Here is a 17,265-nt window from a genome sequence, read left to right as displayed (position 1 = left end):
TCCATCAGCCACTCTGAAGTAAAGGAAGGCAGTTTTGTTTTGTTTTTAAATTAAATTCATGGCAGTGGTTTCATTCTGAAATGCTTCCCCTTGTCCTGACATCTGAGAACCTTAATACCTTATAAATCAGAGTGCCTACACTTGTTCTAAGGCAGAACAAGGTTCTAACCCCAGTTTTTTGGTACCGTACATCAAAAAATAACAGGTTGTGATAAACAGAATTACATTTGTAGACAAAGAAAGCTTCCAAAAACTATAGGGCTGTTCTAATTGAGTTCTAGTTGTATATCAATTCTCTGGTGAACTCCCTGCTCCCCTAACAAATTGAGTTCACAAATAGTAGCTTTAACTGGGCCTAGGTCTTACTATGGTATTCTCTTCTAAGCTATACCACATGGAATTACAGATAGAGGCTTGCTCTATTTCTGTGTGTGTGTAGGAAATGCTTTTGTGGCTGGGCGCGTTGAGTCCTGTGAATGCCTGCTTGCAGTCTGACGTGATAGATACAGGTTAGTTCTTAAGAGTCTGTGGATGGATTGGCCCTGAATGAGGTTAACTCAGGTGACATATCCACACTCCTAGGAGCCACTTAGCCTTTGGCGCTATTGACTCAGCTGGGTGAGTACTTACACAGCCATCAAGTAACATCTTGGTTTTTGTTTATTTAACTTCTGCTCCACAGTAACAAAATATTTTGCATCTTAGAATCATAGAATCATAGAGTTGGAAGAGACCTTCACAGTGTTGAGCATGTGTACGTGTGGCATGTTTCTTCAGAGAGGGTTTGCCATTGCCATCCTCTGAAACTGAGAGAGTGTGACTTGCCCAAGGTTACCCAGTGGGTTTCATGACCAACCTGAGAATTGAACCCTGATCTCCAGAATTATAGATTTACACTCAAACCACAATGCCATGCCGGTTCCCTGATTTACCATCTCTATATTTCTTTTTTTCTTATTTCTCTTTTGACTCCTACTTCCACTAGCTATAGTCATCTTCCTTCTCCTTCTCTCCTACTCTTCTTCTCTAAGTTTTTTCGCCTTTGTCATGCACCCCAAGATGGACCTTGAAACCAGGAATGCTATATGTTAGATTTCAGCATTTTAAAGTTATAAGTTCCATTAAACCCAACAGGCTTGCTTCTGAGTAGATTGTCTTGTTCTGTTATTCTATCATCACCATTTCTGACTCATTCAACATCCTGACTGTTAAAAAACAAACAACAAGCAAGCAAGAAAATGTGGCCAGTTAAGGACCACTGAATTGTGGAAGCAAACCATTAAAATACAGTAAATGTCTGGACAACTTTATTTTTGCTTAGAAAAGATTATTTGGTTTGACTACAAGTCCCACGTGTTAAAATTAGTGCTTCAAAAGTGTTAAAATAATGCTGGGCAATGTTTGTTTTTTGTCTGTTTAGTGTTGAGCTTGAAAAACTTGATTTCCAATCAGAAAAATATCCTCTCATTTATTACATTTAGGCTGCATCCATGTTGCAGAAAGAATCCAGTTTGACACCACTTTAACTGCCATGACGCAATGCTATGGAAATCTAGGAATTGTAGTTTGGGGAGACATTTAGCTTTCTCTGTCAGAGTACTCTGGTGTACAATAAACTACAGTTCCCAGAAATCCATAGCTTTGAGCTATAGCAGTTAATGTGATGTCAAACTGGATTATTTTTGCAGCATGGTTACAGTCTTAGTGGTTATTTGAATTGCATGCTCTGAGTTACTATGATTTATATTTAATGTACTCTGCAGATAAAATGACCCTAGATCTCAGACTTTGGACCTGAAATGCTTCTGACCTGACAACCAGAATATGCTTTCAATTCTGTCTCTGAATAGGTATTTAGGTGTGTGTTGGCTTTTTAACTTGATTCCTTTATTAGCTTGGGTATATAGCCTACACAGTTTTTTTTGTCATGTTTAGTTGGCTATACCCCTTACATAATTTATTATTCTCATAATAAACCGATGGTTTTCTATGAATGTTGGCATCTTCTTGTCAAGCAACTGCCAGCTTTTAAAAATCCAATTTAAAAAATGTATTTGAAATGTAATCAAGCCAATTTCTACAGCAGTTGTTCAGTGCGCAAAGCTGTTTATAATCCTTGGTGATTCTCCTGGGAACCTTCTGTTAATCATAGTTTTGAAATCATGCTTTTATCATGATTATAGCTGCTGGATCATTGCTTTATCATGATTATAGTAGGTAGAAAAGTCCTATGTGATTTTCTGTGATTCAGATGCTTCTGCCTTTTGGGCATCAGAAGGGTTGCAAAATGAAGCCTGCAGTCAGAAAATTAAAGAGTTGCCATTTAAAATATTTTGAATGAAATATTCTTGCACATGAGATATATGTGGGTAAGGTTGCCTGCCTGTTTCAGGTGGGCCAACCTACCTTGTATTCTGTAAAGGGCCCAGACCCCTTACTTTATTTAGACACAGGGAATAACTTTCAGATGTTTCAAGCCAAGATTGATCTAGGCTGCAGGAGAGACATTTCATCCCCAACTGTTGTTGAACCCAGAACTGAAACTTCCTTAAGCCTTCACTAGCATAACCAGTGGTGTGGGATGATGGGAGGTACAGTCCAACAACATCCAGAGGACCATGTGTTTCCCATCCCTGTTTTAAGAAAAGAAAGTAACCAAGGACTTGGTAGAAGGAACTACATCTTGTGACGTTGAAGGCTTTCACAGCTGGAATCCATAGGGTTTTTTTGTGGGGTTTTAAGGCTATGTGGATGAGAAGAAAAGATGCCAGCCACAGACGCTGGCTAAACGTCAGGAATAAAGTCTTCCAGAACACGTCCACATAGCCCGAAAACCCCACAAAGAACTAGATCTTCCTTTCAACCCATAAAAACCTACTTTGAAGCCAAAACTATAGATATGAGTGGAGTACAGCTCTCACAAATTTGCAGCAAAAGGAAAGACCAGTCCAGACTAACAAGTCACTTGGCTTATGGTCTTTGAAAGACATCCAGAAACGGTGTCCTCATTATTGAGAGAACTTTATTGGATGCTGGCAGTGAATTTCATAGGAAAGCATAACAAAATTAGTTCTGTGCAATAATAAAGCTGTTCACATGGAATGCCAGTTTGGCAACACAAAAGACTCCCACCTCCTAATGAGGGAGGAAACAGTGTTTTGAGAATGCTTACGTACCATTTCTGGGCACAATTAAGCTTTTTGTTTTAATTTGGCTTATGTTTGACAGAAAGCCCTCTCCTTGATTAAATCTTAATGGGATTTATTCAGCTCAAGTTTTTCAACAAATTTTGCAGGGTACATATTAGAGTAATTGCAGACTTAGTGATGAGAAGGACTGTCATCATCTGTTGAACACAACATGCACCAGGTTGGAAGGAAGAGCCTCGTTGTTAACCTGTTCCATGTCCTGATTTAGCATTAAAATAATTTTTATTAATGATCATAACCTTAAAATATAATAAGAGCATACATACACATTACAAATAAAGAACATACACCTAAGGCCTAAAATAATCTAACAAACAAAACAAAAATTTGTTCAAACCAAAAACATTCAAACTAAAAGACATAAATTCATAAGCTGTCATCTTCTTTAATCTTGTTCCCCCTCCCCCTTTAAAATAAAAATATTTCCTTCCACTTTCAGATTGTCTCTATTTTGTTCTGGTCAAATACACTCCTGGGATGTATAGTTTTGCAAGGCACCCAGAACTATTTGACAGAGAAGGCTAAAGACCTTGTAAAGCTACAAATCCCAGGATTCCATAGAATGAAGCCACAGCACTTAATGTGGTGTCAAACTACAGTGTCGATGCAACCAGTGATGACTGTGCTGGTTCATGAGGGAAAAACACAAATCTACAGTGGGATATATTTTTATTAGGAATCACAAGGATGCCACAACAGTGTACATTTTTTGAGTTCTTCAGAAATACATCGGGCTAGTGATAAAAGCAAGTGATGATGATGGAAGAAACAGGTTTTCTTTAATCGCTGAAGGTTTTGTCAGTGAGGATCAGTATTTGGTCCTTTATTAAAATGGAGACATGCAGCCTGAATTAAATCATTTGTAGGTATTATATGTATCTATGCATGTCTACCGATGAGAGGGCCCTTAAAACTGGGGTCCCTCAAGGAGCCATTCTGTCTCCCATGCTATTTAACATTTACATGAAACCGCTGGGAGAGATCATCCGGAGACATGGGGCGCGGGGTTATCAGTACGCTGATGACACCCAAATAATTTTCTCTATGTCTCCGACTGATGCAGTGACTGAGAATGGCATCTCTCCTCTCGTGGCGTGCCTGGAGTCAGTAATGGGCTGGATGAGGGAAAACCGACTCAAGCTGAATCCAGAGAAAACGGAGGTACTTGTGATAGGTTCCCCTGGTCCAGGAATGGCGGTAGTTCCACCTCTCCTGAACGGGGTCACGCTCCCTGTGAAGGACTCTGTGCGCAGTCTGGGGATGCTTCTTGACTCGTTGCTTCACCTGACTGCTCAGGTGAATGCGACGGTCAAGAGCACCTGTTATCAGCTTCGGCTTATTCACCAGCTGCACCCATACCTGGCCCAGAGGGACCTTGAAACTGTTGTACATGCTCTGGTAACCTCGAGATTGGATTTCTGCAATGCACTCTACATGGGGCAACCCTTATACCAAACCCGGAAGCTTCAAATGGTGCAGAATATGGCAGCCAGGCTGGTCACTGGTATCTCCAGGGCCAGCCATATAACACCGGTGTTGAAAGATCTTCATTGGCTGCCTATTCGCTTCCGGGCCCAATATAAGGCATTGGTAATTACCTATAAAGCCCTAAATGGCTTGGGCCCAGGATACCTGAAGGACCGCCTCTCCCCGTATATTCCGCCCCGCACCCTCAGAACATCTGGGCAGCAATTACTGAAGGTGCCTGGGGCCAGGCTCACCTTCACCACGAGGAGGACATTCTCCATCGCCGCCCCGGCCCTTTGGAATACGCTGCCCACTGAGCTCCGCTCGGCTACCTCCCTGGCCCAATTCAAAAAGGATCTAAAGACCTTTTTATTCCAGCAAGCATTCCCCATTTAAATTCCTATGGGCCTCCCTCCTCTCCTGTGGCAAAGAGGATGGGCTAACGGGGCTTTTAGTCTGTTTAATTTTTTGTATAATGTGTATGTGATTTTGATTTTATTGTCGTGTATTGTATTGTTTCTATCTATTGCTGTAAGCCGCCCTGATCTTGGGAAGGAGCGGGATACAAATAAAAAGTTTATTTTATTATTATTTACCATTCAACAATGGATAGAGAAGTACAGTGGACCCTTGGTGTCTACTGGGGTTCAGGTCCAGGACCCCCTGCCCTGTGAATACCAAAATCCATGGTTCTCAAGCCGCATTATATACAATGGCATAGTGAAATGTTGTTCCTATATAAAACTACCGTATATAAAATAGCAAAAATCAAGGTTTGCTTTAAGGGATTAATATCTTTTTGAATATTTTCAAGCCATGAATGATTAAATCTGCAGGTAAAGAATCCATGGATATGAAGGGCCAACTGTATTGCCTTATGGAATATAGAAGCAATGGCTGATTTCTATTTTTTGGAACACAGAGGCCAGCTGCAAGTCTTATATGTTTCTTTGATTTGAGTGAAACACCCAGGTTTCTGAGTCACCATACAAGAGAGCACAGAGAAGCATGGCAGTTTTTATACTGACAAGCCAGGGATTAAGTGTAGGTGGTGCTCTAAGTAAATTCAAGCCAAATGATGAGTAGTGGATGGAGCAGCTGGCTTTCATGTTTTCAGAAATGGAAATCAGCCAAGTTCCAAATGAGGTTTTAATGGAGCTAAATACTCTTTCTAGGAGCTGGGATGCAGTACTTCTGTAAATTCAATGTAAATGCATTTTCCATTCTGTGTCACTGCAGTGGCTTGTCTGCATATGTTCATTACACGCAGTAGCCATGAGGGATTGCTTCATCCAGCCAGTTAAATTCCCTATCTTCTATCTTCTATTTTTATTTTTAATTTGTTTTGCGGTGTTCAGATGAATGCCTTGCATGATAGAAACGTGCATGAGATGGCCTTGGAGCTGTGTTCATTTGGTGAACTCTGTGCATGTAAAAATCTCTCAGCAGAAGTGTGTTGTTGTTAGGTGCCTTTAAGTCATTTCCGTTTCTTCAGAGGGGGTTTGTCACTGCAATCCTCAGAGATTGAGAGAGTGTGACTCACCTAAGGTCACCCAGTGGGTTTACATGGTCGAGCCAGAATTCAAACCCTGGTCTCCAGAGTTGTAGTCCGACACTCAAACTACTACATCATGCTAGCTTTACTCAGGACTGCCCCTCAGATGGAAACACTCTCCTTATCCACTCATCATATCCTCTTATAGTTGGTGTGTCTTTCTGAAAATGAAGCTTCTTGGGTGGGTACTTCAGGTTTGGTTAGCTAGTAGTGTATCCCTGCATTCCTCTTTCATGTGCCTTTTAATGTGCGACACAGGCTTTCTGAATGAATGCCCATCTCAAACTATATTGTTTTCTAGCCTACCTCTCCAGTTTACAGTTTATTTTATTTGTGCAGTGTTCAGCACATTGTGGGTTTGAGTTTGGATTAGGTGACAATCTTTAAAAAGGAATATAAAAACAAATTTTTAATATTCGGTAGATTTTGATAAGTTTTATAAAAAAAAGAAGGTGGTGAGTTGAAGCTCTGGAACAGTAACTTGACAAACGAACTTGCAAAATAATTACCTGTTCCTAACTATGCTACCTTAAAAGTATTTCAAAGAAGGCTTAGCCATAGTAGCTTCTGAAAGCACGTCTCTCCATAATTTATTTTGTGTATCAGGAGAATGCTGTTTTGGTTGTGGAAAGATTGCAGGAATCTCCAGAGGAGGAGATGACACTCAAGACTTTTGGGTCAATGGATGATGCACCGTTTGAAGAATTGTGTTGGTGAAATTCAAAACTCCATACTCTAGCTTGCCTTCCAAGTTTGACAAGCACATTTTGGTATTAAATGTGGCATACAGTATGACTGATGGCCTGTATACCAACTATTAATTATGATGACATTCTTTTTGATATAATATTTATTTATAAAGTCTGTTTCATGCTTGCAGAGGTCTTGTTTGCTTATTTTAAAAATCACATGCTTAAATCTTAGGTTTTCTGCTAGAACAGGAACTGCCTTATGTTTAAAAAATGGATGGTAAGGTGAGTGGCATGATGGCACATGTAGATAGTTTCTTCTCCCCTTTATGTAGTCTCTTATGCAATCTTGTGGCTATCATATGATACCACCTTGGGGGAAGGCAGAACCATCTTCCTTCTTATGGTTCCTTGTACAGTAGTCCCTCGGGTTACGAAATTAATTCGTTCCGCGGCTCCGTTCGTAACCCGAGTAATTTCGCAACGCGAAAAGGCTTTTTTTAGCGCTGGAAAGCCGCTAGCCGCGCTTTGCGGTTTGAATTTCGCGCCGAAAAAAAATTCGTAACCCGAAAAAAACATCGTATCCCGGAACAGTTTTTTCCAATGTAACTTTTTCGTATCCCGGAAATTTCGTAACGCGATCAATTCGTATCCCGGGGTACCACTGTATTTGAATACTTGGATACACATGGGACATCAGAAATGGCAGTATTCAGAAACCAAAGGAAACCCCATTCCACATCCAAGGACACTCTATCTCTGAATGCGCAGTAGCTGTTGTGGGGCAAAGAAACAGCAAAGGAAAATCAGAGGAAGACTGTTGACTTACTGGGCATTATGACCAGGTTGAACTAGAATAATGGATTCCTACTTCACAGCATGTGTTAATTGGCTTACCAAGTGCCAAGAGGTTTGTATTACCAGCACCACCAACCAGTGGGAAGCTAGTTTTGTCCCTCTTTCTACCAGCAGACAAATACCCTTTCTATTTTACCCAGGCCTTTAGTTGTTACTTGGCCATTGCAGAAGGTTTTTTAATTAGAATGTGCTGTATTTTTATTTTTATTATTGTTCTATTTTAACTTTTAAAAACCATTTCAAATTAATGTTTTTCATATTAGTAGTTTTAACGTCTCTACTCATTGTTTTAACTGTATTTTGATTTCATTATATAAGGAGATGCTTAGGGTCCCATATAGGAGGGGAAAGGGGGATATACATTAATTAAAGAATAAAGAGCGTGCTTTTAAAAACTACTTGATTAGAAGAAGGTGGAGGGAGGGAAATATGGTAACATTGCCCCATGCACCTGGCAATATATTTTTTTAGCAAGTTCTTTTTAGCATTATTTTTGAGAAACATGCTGGGGAAAACCAATGGCAGCTTTTGAGGCCACATGCTTTATATTTTCTGCACATTTTATCACTGTAAACCTGAAATGTCGTAATGAATGAATATCAAATTCTTCGGCTGGCACTTTTTGTATTCTGAGTAATTCATGGCAGGTGTTTGGTTGCTGTGTAAGCAATGTGTCCAGCTGTATATTTATTGTTGAGGGGAGAATTAAGCAGTCACTCTGAAGTGATTTCAGGTTTTTAGAGCTAATCCGTCTGTTAAGCTGTTGGGTTTTATAATGCTTTTGGCATGATACCTGCAGCTCTAAGAACTAGAGTTCACTTCATAGGTTACCTGTTTGAGAAGTAGAGCTTAACCTTGCTGTCTGAGGTGGTAAAAACCAAAAGGACAAGCCTGCTAGTATTATGTTTCACTGAATTCAGTAGAGAAAAGTAAAGGACATACTTCACTCAAATCTGTGGTGCCAAACAGTGCTAAACATGACTGGATCCATGCCCAAAGTATCTTGTGACAGCATTCATTAGCACATTGCCCTGCTAGTTTCCTGATCGATATGTGTGTTTTGCAAGGGTTAGTAGCCTTTTCAATATACTGTACACTGAAGAAAGGTCTTCCAGGCTCTTGATTCTGGATCCCTGGAGATGCTCTGATGGGTCATAATGCACAGCAACATAGCTAAAGGGAAGCTAGTCTGTCTCTTGACAGTGACTGGAAATTGTTTGAGAACTCTGTACAGTCTGTCTGGAATCTGGAATCTGATTGATGGTAATAGTAATAAACTGCAAGGGAAATCATTTTTATGGTGTAATTTCTGGGTGTGTCAGCTCTGTGTTGCGTGCTATCTGGCAGGATGAAGACAGCTGATAACAAACCAGTATTTGCTTTCATATTTTTCTGTTACGAGCAAAGTGTGGGAAAAGCTCTTTTTCTGGACTGTATATCCCAGAAGCCCTCCAGCCAGAATGGCCACTGGTTTTGAAATTGGTTCTGAACATTTTTTTTTAACTTTTGTCACTGAGTTGACTCAATGAAGGAAAAAGGCCGTGAGTCTGAGCTTGCAAGAACTGAAGAGGGGTTCTTGGTGGTCTCCCATTCATAGGTGGTTATATGTTAAAGCCAGCTTGACTGCCGTTAAAAATAACAGATAGCAATTCTATTGACTGCTTCTGCTGCAATGATGCATAGCAATGAACTTTGACATCCCGTATCTATCACTGCCTGATGAATCTTCCAGATGGGTAGTCCCTTGAGTGTGTGTGTGTGTATGTGGCTTCAAATCACCTATCGACTTATGGTGACCCTGTGAATTTCTTAGGATTGTTTTAAGGCAAGGAATACTCACTGGTAGTTTTGCTAGTATTTTCCTCTGAAAGTTCCTACAGACTGTAGGCCAGTGATGGTGAACCTTTTAGGGGCTGAGTGCCCAAACTGCAACCCAAAACCTACTTATTTATTGCCATGCCCCTCTGGCTTTCTAGTAACAAACTCTGGCAAACTCTGTGCTGGGGCGATGGCACATGTGCCCACAGAGAGGGTTCCAAGTGCCATTTCTGGCACGCGTGCCATAGGTTCGCCATCACTGCTGTAGGATATTTAAGCCCAGGTGACTTGATGGTGTGTCTCACACATACACATCTCTAACTCAGAGAATATTATGGGGCTGAAAGGGAAACAAGGAACCCAGAGGCTGTTTTAATCTTCTTACGTACTCCTCACCCTCCTATTTCTTCTCTTTCTCATTTCCTTTCCTCTTTCTCTGGGAGTATTACTTTCATTTTCTATTACAACTATTTAAAAAAAAATCAAGTACCTGATGTAAGGAAAGTGCAGGCATGTGTAAGTACTAGTACTCTGCAGTGCAGAATCATGGGTCTGTTTTCTTGCACACATAGACAACTTTTAAGTCTTTTGTTTTGTTGAGTTGTAGCACCGGATGCAAAATGACATCATTAAGCTAAAAAATAAAATTGGAGAAGTGAAACTGATTGTACTCAAATGGTATATGACACGAGACAGTCATGCAGTTTTTTGTTTTGTGACTGACAGGCTGGCTGGCTGTTTTTCCCTGTTTGTATGAAACCAAAATCTCCCACGTTGGCAGTCTAATTATCAAAACAAACTTGAAGTACACCTGTAACCTGTGACTCCAACAAAGTTCCCATGTGTTCTCCTGCATGAATTCTGGACCATCATTGCCTATGAAGAAGCCAGTGATCTTCAAAAACCAGTGTAAACTTTTTCTGGTTAGCCTAATAAAGGTATCGCCAATGTGGATTTTGTTTAATTGTCAACATGGCTGCACGTGGATTTTCTCTTCTACAAATCACCCTGTTTTTACATGGCTATGGTATCCTAACAGCACCGGTTCCTATCTGTCCTTGGAAGCTAAACTGGTTCAGTCCTGGTTCATACTTAGAAACTGACGACAAAGCTACCACTTAAGGAAACCCTATGAAATACACAGGGTTGCTATTAAGTTGACAGGCGCCTTCAAAACACATACGCATGGCACTCTACTCAATAGCCTGCCTTGTGGTTTTTCTTTGCCCCCTTGTGGTGAAATTACAGAAAATTATGCACAGCGAAATTCAAAGGGCTGAACTGCTGGTGCATGAGTGCTGCTTGCTTGTACAAAGATCTGGTTTCTGTACCAGGTTATTTAGAGTATCGTTGCACATATTGTTCACCTACGATAGAAATTTAGTCCCTGTGATAGCCTCGTTCTGTTACCACTTGGTACTGCATCCAAAGAAGTGGGTTTATATAGATGAAAGCTCATTCAGAAATAAAAACCACTTAGTCTTGAAGACGCTGACATATTTCGCTTCCCCTTCCTCATTTATTCCTCCTTTTTATGCTGCAAGAGACTAACATGGGTACTTCTTTGAAATCTGTTACTTAAAGTTTTTAAAGGTTGAACCAAAAGTTCAAGATGAGATACTGTTGGCATGAAAAATGGGTTGAAGGGGTTCTAACAAAATGTTTTTTCTTTCCCAGGAAGCTTCCTTTTTTTTGCATAAGTGTGCTGGCATGAAAAGTCCCAGTTTACTTTAATCTCACCCTTTCTTTTGAATGTTAGAATGCTGTTATGGACCAGCAAAGATAAACAAAGCTAATTCAGAGTAAAGTCACTTAGGGTATTGGTTGCCTGTGTGATGATATCATGGTTTCTAAGAAGGAGGGCATTTTTCAAATGGAAAATGGCTGTCAAACTACACCTGAGACTACAGAGAGCTTGCTGTTTGAAGTTCTGCAGCCTCAAACCCAAGCACCTGGTTGAGGATGGAGGACAATATGGAGGAGAAGGACTGAATGTGTATTGGGGACTTGCTTTTGCTACATGAGCACTTCACCCATTTTTATACTTCCAACATTTATTAATAGCCGAAAATGTGCTTCCCTTCTCCTTATTCACTCTTACCCCACCTTCATTTGTGCATAGGTAATAAATTCTGATTTGTATCACATGAACAGCCAAAAAGACAAACAAATGAATCCTAGAATAGATCAAGCCTGAAATTTCCCTGAAAGCCAAGATGATTAAGTTGAGGCTGTTATACATTGGCCACATCATGAGAAGGCACAACTCATTAGAAAAGACAATTATGCTAGGAAAGGTAGAAGGTAGTAGAAAGAGAAGAAGATCACCTGATAGATGAATGAATGGAGTCTATTATGGAGGTCACAGGTATGAATTTCCAGGACCTAAGTGGAGGATAAGAAGTCTTGGAGATGTCTCATCCACAGGGTCCCCATGGGTTGACATCAACTCAAAGGCAATAACAACCCCCCTCCCCAATAGATCTTGCTTGGGCTTGATTCCATTCATCTGTCAGGTGGTGGTCTTCTCTTTCTACTACCTTCTACCTTTCCTAGCATTATTGTCTTTTCTAATGAGTTGTGCCTTCTCATGATGTGGCCTTCTCTGTGCGCCCTAGCGCGGCGCCAGTACGTCACAACCACGCCACCTTGCTTGGAGGCGGCACGGTGGTGACGTAGCAATGGCGGCCCCCATGTGGAATGGGCGCTGCCATTTTGTATGGACTTGGTCCGTATTAGGGTTAGGGGCGCCCGGAAGTGACGCCCCTTTCTAACCCCAGTACGGATCCAATCCGTACTATAGGCCCGTCTGTAACAGGCCTAGGTTTTATGAACTTTGAGGAAGGTCTTCCTATCTGTCCCACCACCATCCTAGGCATGTCTGTTGATGACATGGGAGAGAGCCTTCTTGGTGACTGCTCCTGAGCTATGTTGCTTCCTCCTCTCTGCTTTCTTTTCTCCAACAGGGGATGTAAAATGGGTGCCTTGCTTATGCACTATGTGTTTTCTATGTTTTTAATTGTTTTAAATTAATATCTTAAAAGTAATGCTTTAATTGAATTGATAATGTAATGTTTAAAATAATGTTTTGTACCATATATGGTTTTAGCCATTTTGCTTTAACTTAAGCAGTAAGCTCCTTTGGGTCCCATTTTGGGAGAAAAGTGGGATATAGATCAAGTGAATGAATAAATGAATTAATAATAGCTGCAAGCAGCATAAGACTTTCGGTTAAAGACATCCCCTGGCCATCTTTCATGTCACCATAAAGGAGTGTCCTTTGGATGCTTTTAGATAGATGTGGGTCAAGAGAAAGGCTGTCTCTCCTTTTCAACTAGTCAGTAGCCATTCAAAAATGCCATTTTGTGTGCAAGTGAGTCAAAAATATCAGAGCTCTCATCTGCTCTAATCTTTGTGCTCCTCTTCTTTTGCTACAAGGCACTTTTCTGTCCCCTTATCACTATAGAGAAAGTGATAAAGAGAATGGTTTGTAAAGGAAAATTATCTTAATGTTATTTTGTGGGCCAGTAAATGAAGAGGTATTGCTCAGGAACATTAAGAAGGCAAAGGAACACAAACAGATGAAATTGTCTGGAGAGTTCAGGAAAAGGCAAGAAATAAAGACGGTGGGATCTGTTTCTTTTGTTTTCAGGAATGGCAAAAGCTGAACTATGACATCTACACACTAAGACAAATGCGAAGGGAAGTGAGAAACAGGTGGAAACGCATTTTGGAAGATTTGGGTAAGTCTGTTTTTAAGTTACAGGAGTGCAAGGTTAAAAAAAAGAGAGAGAGAAAGAAACAGTTTGGTGTAGTAGTCTGAGTATTGGACTACAACTCTGGAGACCAGAGTTCAAATTCCCATTCAGCAGTGGAAAATCACTAGGTGACCTTGGGCAAGTTGCACTCTCACAGCATCAAGAGCAGGCTGTGACAGACCCTCTTTGAACACTTCTTGTCAAGGAAATGCTGTGATGGGGTCACCATAAGTTGGAAATGTCTTGAAGGGACACAACAATATCATTTAATAAAAAAACCTTCCTTTACTTGCCAAGGAATTCATTTGCAATTGACCCAGCAAAAACAGGACTGCTAGCTGATATTTCAGGGTGTGGGAAAAGGGCAAGTATAAATACACTGTATATATTCCAGAACAAAATGTATTAAGAAAAATGTGTATATTAAGAACTGTGTTCTTAACTGTGATTATGAAAACAACACAGTTATGTTGCACCTGAATGACTTCATGCATTTTATGACATTGTTGTAATTTATTGTGAGACTTTATTTATTTGTATCCCACCTCAAAGTGGATTACAATACTGATTAAAGCAGAATACTGCCAAGCTCAGTCATAAAATTAAAAAACAGTTGAGCTGTCATACTAAAAATAGCATTAAATTAGAAAAGCATTTAAAACCAATAAAATGCTTATAATTTTTTACAGGTAATAAAAACCAAAATGGTGACAACCCTGGCTCAGTGCTAGGGAATCCTGGGAATTATAGTTTATTGTGGCACCAGAGCTCTCTGACAAAGAAGGCTAAATGTCTCACAAAACTACAGTTCCTAGAATTCCCTAGCATTGCTCCAAGGCAGTTAAAGCGGTCTCAAAAGGGATTATTTCTGCAGTGTGTTTTGGACCTTACATTTTCTTTAGGCTGTCTTCCTATAGTCAATATAACATAGGTAAGACCTTTACATGTATTAAGGTAGTGGCGGGAATCTGTAAGAAGAAATGTACATTCCAAATGTTTTTTGTTCCTGGGATATTTCATTTCTCTACTGCTTCATATTTTGTCCCATTGCTTTCTATCAGCAGCCCTGATGTGTTTCTTTGAGACCTAGATTGTGACTACTTTTATTCCTTTGTCAGCACCGCTTGTTCCGAGATTATGGAGGCAGAGCATTTGATAAATGAGATTTGCAATCCTTCTGCTTTAGGTTTCCAAAAGGAAGCAGATACCCTGTTATCTGTGACCAAACGAAGCATCGTTAGTGACTCTCAGAATATGAGCAAAGCCCGTGAGTTCCTCTTGAAGCTGTCTGAGGAGACAACTATTTTCCCAACAAGCTGGGAACTTTCAGAGAGATACCTCTTTGTGGTGGTAAGTCACTCCTTCCCACTTTCTATGTTTGCTTTCATATTTTTATTCTCAAAGATCCTGAGAAAACTTAAGTAACTATAAAAGGTACAAAAATATACACAAAGCAGGACTTGGTAAGAGCCTTGTCATTGTTTAATTCCCTTTCAATTACATTTATAAATTAAATTAGTAATTGGTTACTTAATCCACATTTAATAAGACTTGAATTGGACTCTACTGGTCCTTGCCTACTTGTACATAGTGTTTCTTGTGATGGATTTTTCCAGGGTTGTCTGCTATAAAGCAGAAATATTTGGGTTTTTTGCCATATGCAACAGTGGTTGTTCCATCCCTGTAAGCATTTTCTGTTACAGAAATGTATCAGTGTGCTGAACAAACACAAGTAGTGGTTGGTCCCTTCCAACTCTATGATGCTGTGAAACCTGACTTGAGCCTTATTGTTATGAGGTCCACAGACTGCATTCCTTAGAGCGTCTCATGTGCACTTCTTTTTGCCATTGCAATATTGTGTCTTTTTTTCTTCTTCTTCTTCAGGATCGTCTCATTGCCCTCGATGCTGCCGATGAGTTCTTCCGCATTGCCAGTGTAACCTATCCAAAGAGAGTTCACACGTCGCAAGATGAAGACAGACTGAAAACAGCCCAGTGCAATTCTGCTCTGTCATAACACTGCTCCTCTTGTGCTGGAAATGGCTGTTGTTATTTTCTGAAAGATAAGCCAGAGTAGTGTGACTTCATCCTTCAGACAAAACTGGCATCTTTTGGAAGCACAGCAGGCAACCAGGATGCAGCACCTACTGCCCAGCAGGTGGCATGATGCCATAGAGACTTGCCTTGTCTCAGGACATGATCCATGACAGGGACACTCAGACTTTGTTGTAAGCTTTGGTGCTAGTCTAGGTGCTGGTGGTAGTCTTACATCTACAGCAGAGATACAAAGAGTGCTCTGGTGGTGGTAGAAACTTCCCATATACTGTAAAATGTTGCTTCTTGTGTATGCAATATTTCTCACTTCACCAGCTGAGTACAATGATATGTATTTCCTGTAAGTGGCTGTTTTTCCCTCCTACCTGCCAGAGTGTTCTTGTTTAAGTGAAATTCTAATAGAGGGTGAAAGCTGCCATTTTGTGATGTCCCCCTTCTTCTCTGAGTACATTGTGTGTTGTGCCAGCAAAACTCATCTGTGCCCACCTATGCAATTAGAGATTATCTGTCTTGTAGATGTGGGTGATTTGTGTTTCTGTGACAAGACCAATAACATGTTGTGAATGACACTGACAATGGAAATGAGTTCCCCGGCAGCAAAACTGTTGCCTTGTGTCTTAAGCAGTACTTTTTAGCAACCAATGAAGCAGGAAATAAAATCCTGTTCTTTCCAAGCTGATATTTTTTGCCTCAAGACATTAAAAAAATAATAATCTGTCACAGCTATTTTATCCTCAGCTTCCCCAGCCTAGCACAGATCCATTGTTAGACAGTGAGAGGTTCATATGTAAAGCATCTTTTAAAATAAATTATGTTGGGAAAGCAAATATGAGCCTTTTTTAATGGGAAATCTCTTGTTAACAATTTCCCCTAGACCTTGTGAGATGACAGCTGATTCCAGGGGCTTCTTGTCCTCCATTTGCTATCTTGGCCACATGCTGAACTTGGACATTCCAGCCTCTTCGTAAGGTTTTCTGAGCATTCAGTAACTGAGAGGCACAAAATATTTCTATTTTTGCACCATCTTTAGTGTTTGAACAAAATGTATGCTTGCTTTGTAGAAAATTATACATGCATTACGTTTCAAAAGCAAGCAATAACAAAGTGTTTTAATATGACCTGGATAGGATATTTTGCTGTTTTTAGATCTGGAAATGAGCACTAATTTTAAACTACAGACGTGGTGATGGCTCATCACTTATGATCAATAAAAAATAAAATAAAAATGCTGATGCCCTTGGTATTTGGCTTCTTTTTGTGGCTGCAACACAGCAAACAAAATAGCAAGAGTAATTTTTAAGTGTTTATACTAGGACTGAGAATCATGCAGTCCTCCAAATGTTGCTGGATTGCTAGGCCCAGCAACCCCAGCCATTGTAACCAATAATGAGGAATGGAGGGAATTGCAGTTCAGCAACATGTGGAAGATTATATATACTGTATCTCACCCCTAGTTTGTATCAACTATGTTCATATAACTGTTGAACTGTGAGTATTGTCACTTTTCCTATAAAAAGAGTATGTATTACCTCTATACATTGGTACTATTAATTTAATAAATAAAGAGACCTTGACTGATCATTATTTCCCATTTTTTAAAAATGTGTGTTAGAATGTTTCTAGATTAATAATAAAACAGACCAGGAAAACATGAGATACTGTTTTCTCAGGTTTCTAATGAGCCATTTTTTCTGAGGTTATGGCAGGATTGTAAAAAAAAAAAAATACATACAACTCTCTGCATGTATTATATTATATGCATTATATTAGAAGACTTATAGTGCAATCCTATGCAATTTCCTCAGCAGTAAATCCCACTGTGTTTTATATCATTTTAATTCCTCAGTAAATATGATT

General features: G+C 40.0%; 1 protein-coding gene across 2 annotated transcripts in view; it reads left to right on the top strand.

Annotated features, from left to right (window-relative positions):
• The window catches only part of MREG (melanoregulin), a 30,791-nt gene extending 14,868 nt beyond the window's left edge, over positions 1–15,923 (top strand). For both annotated transcript variants that reach the window (XM_042446459.1, XM_042446460.1), the window contains 3 exons: positions 13,249–13,339; positions 14,541–14,704; positions 15,239–15,923. In XM_042446459.1, coding sequence (XP_042302393.1) covers positions 13,249–13,339; positions 14,541–14,704; positions 15,239–15,370 — 387 coding nt within the window. In that variant the 3' untranslated portion in view covers positions 15,371–15,923. The remainder of the gene's footprint in view (positions 1–13,248; positions 13,340–14,540; positions 14,705–15,238) is intronic.
• The last annotated feature ends 1,342 nt before the right edge of the window (positions 15,924–17,265 follow it).

Source organism: Sceloporus undulatus, chromosome 1, assembly GCF_019175285.1.
Source record: "Sceloporus undulatus isolate JIND9_A2432 ecotype Alabama chromosome 1, SceUnd_v1.1, whole genome shotgun sequence".
Classification (NCBI taxonomy): domain Eukaryota; kingdom Metazoa; phylum Chordata; class Lepidosauria; order Squamata; family Phrynosomatidae; genus Sceloporus; species Sceloporus undulatus.
This window is presented reverse-complemented; position numbering and strand designations above follow the sequence as displayed.